The 5,783-nt window shown below is 38.6% G+C and overlaps 1 protein-coding gene across 1 annotated transcript; it reads left to right on the top strand.

Moving 5' to 3' along the window:
- Positions 1-2,486: 2,486 nt before the first annotated feature.
- LOC109053340 (gastrula zinc finger protein XlCGF8.2DB-like) lies at positions 2,487-5,517 on the top strand. The gene has a single exon (XM_042753879.1). The coding sequence runs from the start codon at positions 3,333-3,335 to the stop codon at positions 4,497-4,499; it is 1,167 nt and encodes a 388-aa protein (XP_042609813.1). The 5' UTR covers positions 2,487-3,332; the 3' UTR covers positions 4,500-5,517.
- Positions 5,518-5,783: the final 266 nt, after the last annotated feature.

Below are 5,783 nucleotides of genomic sequence, written 5' to 3'. Positions count from 1 at the left end.
GGTCTTTGTCTTCTCAGGTGTGAATCACACAAATATTTATGGTCAGTCACGCCTACTCACATATGCCCTTTCGAAACAAAAAGTGTCTTATAAAAATTAAATCAATCTATTGTTTTCTGTGAGCGAGTAAACAAGATGATTTTCACATCATTTTGAAGCAAAATTTCTAGGCTACAAGGTCCATGTTTGACAGTCTTGTGAACAAATGTTCTCTATGTATTTTATGACCTTATTTCAGTGACTTCAAAATCGTAGTTTTTCACTAACCACGCACTCATGCAACCCCATACCATCAGAGATGCAGGCTTCTGAACTGAGCGCTGATAACAACTTGGGTTGTCCTTATCCTCTTTAGTCCGGATGACATGGCGTCCCAGTTTTCCAAAAAGAACTTCAAATTTTGATTCGTCTGACCACAGAACAGTTTTCCACTTTGCCACAGTCCATTTTAAACGAGCCTTGGCCCAGAGAAAACGCCTGCACTTCTGGATCATGTTTAGATAATGCTTCTTTTTTGTCCTATAGAGTTTTAGCCAGCAGCGGTGAATGGCACGGTGGATTGTGTTCACCGACAATGTTTTCTGGAAGTATTCCTGAGCCCATGTTGTGATTTCCATTACAGTAGCATTCCTGTATGTGATGCAGTGCCGTCTAAGGGCCCGAAGATCACGGGCATCCAGTATGATTTTCTGGCCTTGACCCTTACGCACAGCGATTGTTCCAGATTCTCTGAATCTTTGGATGATATTATGCACTGTAGATGATGATGATAACTTGATGCAATTTTTCTCTGAGAAACTCCTTTCTGATATTGCTCCACTATTTTTCGCCGCAGCATTGGGGGAATTGGTGATCCTCTGCCCATCTTGACTTCTGAGAGACACTGCCACTTTGAGAGGCTCTTTTTATACCCAATCATGTTGGCAGTTGACCTAATAATTTTCAGTCAGAAAATCTTGGCTTTTTTTAATTTTATTTTTTAGCTAACTTGGTTGTTATTCTTGACTTTAAAATTCAAAATCCCTGTAAAATTAAATATGTACACAGTTTGGATTAAATGAAAGTATAGTCAAATTTTTTTAATTAGCATGTTTTTGTATTTTGCTTTGGTACCGATATTGGTACCAAGAATCGTGGATTTTCACTGGTATTGGTACCTAATACTGAAATTTTGGTACCTTGACCACACTACTCCCTAATATCTTTTAACATGCACTGCAACGGCTGCACTGTTTTAATTCTATTTATTTATTTATTTAAAATAAACTTGAAGCTTGATATTATTCATGTCTTCCTTTGTGTTCCTACCTGTATTTCACAAACCCTTGACCAAAAGCATCCCCTCCCTGTTTAAGAATGCTCAGATACAAATGACAGCAAACACTCAACATCCATTTTCTTCCGGATTCCTTTTCCTCGCCACTCGTTTTCAACGCTGCTGTTTGTTTTCTTGCACCACCACTCGCCCATTTGTGCAAGAGCAGCTGCTCTGGGCTGGTGATCTAAAGCTCAAATCTTATTGGACGGTCTGTTTCTTCGTGGAGTGACGCTTGGAAAAAAAAATCCTTGAGAATGATCGCGCCTGGTGTGAATAGCCCCATAGGGATCTATTGTTTCCATTCAAAAGCTTCATCGCACCAAATTTTTTTTCACGTTCAGTGTGAAAAGCCCTAAAGAAATTACTCGTCATCCAGTTTTTATATCAAGTATGCATTCCGTTATTTTTTTCAAATTGGTAAGTTTCGCCGGACCGCAAAGAAATATAGAGCTGAGTATCATCAGCATAACAGTGAAAGCTAACACCGTGTTTCCTGATGATATCTCCCAAGGGTAACATGTAAAGCGTGAAGAGTAACGGCCCTAGTACTAAGCCTTGAGGTACTCCATACTGCACTTGTGATCGATATGATACCTCTTCATTCACTGCTACAAATTGATGGCGGTCATATAAGTACGATTTAAACCATGCTAATACACTTCCATTAATGCCAACAAAGTTTTCTAGTCTATTCAAGAAAATGTTGTGGTCAATAGTGTCGAACACAGCGCTAAGATCCAATAGCACTAATAGAGAGATACAACCACGTTCAGATGATAAGAGCAGGTCATTTGTAACTCTAATTAGAGCAGTCTCAGTACTATGATACGGTCTAAATCCTGACTGGAAATCCTCACAGATGCCATTTTTCTCTAAGAAGGAATATAATTGTGAGGATACTACCTATTCTAGTATCTTGGACAGAAAAGGGAGCTTCGAGATCGGTCTGTAATTAACTAGTTATTTGGGGTCAAGTTGTTTTTTTTGATGAGAGGCTTAATAACAGCCAGTTTGAAGGTTTTGGGGGCATATTCTAATGACAATGAGGAATTAATAATAGTCAAGAGGATCTATGACTTCTGGAAGCACCTCTTTTAGGAGCTTAGATGGAATAGGGTCTAACATACATGTTGTTGGTTTAGATGATTTAACATGTTTATACAATTATTCCTCTCCTATAGTAGAGAATGAGTGGAATTGTTCCTCAGGCACACTAGCTGATGCAATACTATAGCTGACGGCTACATGGTTACATAAAGATGTAATGATGTAAAGATTTATTTATTTTTAAACAGATTCTGTTTCTAATATATTAGACATGACATATGGTAGATTTGTAATTAATAATTAACCAGTTCCCCTGGGCAATGTCAAATAGTTGACTTTTGAATTAAGAGGTTATTAGATTAAAAGTAACAACTTTTCTAAGTAAGGGACCCCTTTCCCTCAGCCATTAGACTTTTAAACAGGTGTTACTGCTGCTGCTATTATTATCATAAGTTGCATTCAATTTGCACGCTACCATAAGTCAATATTGCAACATAAGAAGTAATGTCACTGCTGCTGCTATTATTACCTACAGCTGCATTCAATTTGAACGTTGCTGTACTATAGTTTTTGCACATTTGTCAATATTGCAACAAAAAATACATTGAACACTTGCGCATACATACATAGTTTATATTTTCTATATTAACATAGTCTATATTTCTAATCCTGCGACTTAGTGTTGTGTGTGTGTGTGTGTGTGTGTGTTTTTTATTCTTTACATAGTTTTTGCACTTTTTTGGTATTCATTTTGGACAGCAAAGAAAGAATTTCATTGTACAGTGAAACTTGTTTTTCATTACTGTGCATATGACAATTAACACATTGATTCTTGAATCTACTAACTATGGGGTCCATTGTACATTATTTTTGGTTTTGATTATCTATGTTGATTTTGATTCTTTAAATGTATACAAATGTTTTCATTAAACTGGGGTAAACCTTTATTTGTCTTTTTGCCTTAGACATGATGCTGCTGAAAGAGGAACGTGAAGTACTGAATCAAACAGAAGAGAAAGTTCAAAATAAGAATCATTTCAAAACTGGAGGGAACTCTTTTAGGTGCTCACAGACTGAAAAGACTGAAACAACTCAGAAGACACTGACTAGGGGTTATTTCACCTGTTTTGAGTGCGGGATGAATTTCATTCACCCTGAAAGCCTTAGAATCCACATGGGAATCCACAGTGGAGAGAATCCTTACACCTGCCAACACTGTGGTCAGGGTTTCAGTGAACATGAAAGCCTTAGAGCCCACATGGGAATCCACAATGAAGAGAAGGGTTTTACCTGCCAACAGTGTGGAAAGAGTTTCAGTGAACATGAAAGCCTTCAAGTACACATGAGAATCCACAATGAAGAGGATCCTTACACCTGCCAACAGTGTGGAAAGAGTTATGCTCAAACTGCAAGCCTGAAAGTACACATGAGAATTCATACCGGAGAGAGAGATTTTACCTGCCAAGAGTGTGGAAAGAGTTTCATTCGAAAACAAACCCTTAAAAATCACATGATAGTTCACACTGGACCGAAGCCTTTTGCATGCCAACAATGTGAAAAGAGTTTCTTAACAGAACTAAACCTTGAGTATCACATGAACAAACACACTGGAGAGAAACCGTTTGAATGTGATCAGTGTGGAAAGAGATTTCTTCGTAAAATAAGCCTTAATAACCACTTGAAGATTCACTCGGAAGAAAACTGCTTTGTGTGTCAACAATGCGGAAAACGTTTTGCTGACAAAGCACATCTTAAAATTCACATGAGACTTCACACTGGAGAAAAGCCTTACCCTTGCACTCAGTGTGGAAAGAGTTTCACATATAAAAAAGCTCTCGAGTCCCACATGATAAGTCACACTGGAAAGAGCCGTTTCACCTGCAAACTGTGCGGGAGGGTCTTCACAAACAAGGTTGGCTTAATGTATCACATGAACCTTCACACTGGAGAGAAGCCATTCTCCTGCGATCACTGTGGAAAGAGTTTTATTTGTAAATCAAGCCTCAATGACCACTTGAAGATTCACTCAGGAGAGGACTGTTTGGGATGTCAACAGTGCGGAAGAAGTTTCACTGAAAAACGCAGTCTTAAAATCCACATGAGACTTCACACTGGAGAGAAGCCTTACACTTGACTCAGTGTGGAAAGAGTTTCACTTATAAAACAGCTCTTGACTCCCACATGAGACTTCACACTGGAGAGAAGCCTTACTCGTGCACTCAGTGTGGAAAGAGTTTCACCTATAAAACAGCTCTTGACTCCCACATGATAAGTCACACTGGAAAAAGCCCTTTCACCTGCAAACTGTGCGGGAAGGTCTTCGCATGCAAAGTCAGCCTCATGTATCACATAAATGTTCACACCGGAGAGAAGCCGTTCGCCTGCGATCAGTGTGGAAAGAGTTTCGCAGGTAAAGGTACCCTTGAGAGACACATGAGGATTCACTCGAAAGAGAAAAGGTTTTATGTAACGAGTGTGAAATGACTTTCCATAAAATTATTGGCCCTAGGAGGCACAGGAGAATTCACTCCTGAGTGGAACCTCTTAAATGCGACCTGTGTAGAAGGATTTGCCGAATGGAGCTTTGTGTATCGGAGATGCCTGAAACACCATTAGCAAACGCATTTTGGAAAGAAACTGCAGTGCTCTGAGTGTGGCAAGAGCTTCAGAAAAGGAGCTATTTCACCAATCATCTGTGCTTTCACTCTGGACAAAGGCCATTTAAATGGGATTTTTTTTTTTTTTGCCATTGCACATATGATACAGATACATATGAAAACTTGTGCTTATGTGAAGCCGTATTTGTGTTTAGTGTGTGGAAAGAGTTTCAAATGGCCTAGCAATCTGAAATGGCACAAGAAAATATAAATTTAGGCTACGTTCTCACCACAGGTGAATGTGGCCCAGATTTGATTTTTCAGGTCCGATGTAGAAAGTTTTTTGGCCAGGCTGTTGAAGTGACCTTTAAATGTGGCCCATATCAGATGGTCAAGTGATTTGGTGATGTTCATTTGTTTTAATTGCGTCCTTCATGCCATTATAGTTTGTCTTGAGGCTTTTTATTTTCTTTTGTCATGTACATATGAACACTTATGGCCAGGCTTGGCCATCACCTTTGCTACAGTTTTAAACATTAAACAACTCTAATTGTATTGAAGCATCACTTCATTCCATATATTGATAAATCTGAATAAAAATCCTGTCTTGCTGTGAAATGCTGCAATTAATGAACAATTCTAAATAAGAGGACATACAATGAATGCAATTATGCATTATTTAATGTTTGAGGAGAGAATGCACTTAAAATGCAAACTTTTTTAAATATGGGACTGAATGTGGCTACAGGTGACATCTGGAGCGTTTCATCTTTGTCCATTGTCTGCTCTATCTCCCCAGAAGTTATAAGTGATAAAAAATG

Source organism: Cyprinus carpio, unplaced genomic scaffold (genome assembly GCF_018340385.1).
Source record: "Cyprinus carpio isolate SPL01 unplaced genomic scaffold, ASM1834038v1 S000000169, whole genome shotgun sequence".
Lineage (NCBI taxonomy): Eukaryota > Metazoa > Chordata > Actinopteri > Cypriniformes > Cyprinidae > Cyprinus > Cyprinus carpio.
The sequence above is the reverse complement of the archived record's forward strand: the minus strand, read 5'-3'. Positions and strand labels throughout refer to the sequence as shown.

Excerpts from the sequence above, each read along its gene's own strand:
- LOC109053340 (XM_042753879.1), top strand. The coding sequence starts at position 3,333 with ATGATGCTGCTGAAAGAGGAACGTGAAGTACTGAATCAAACAGAAGAG.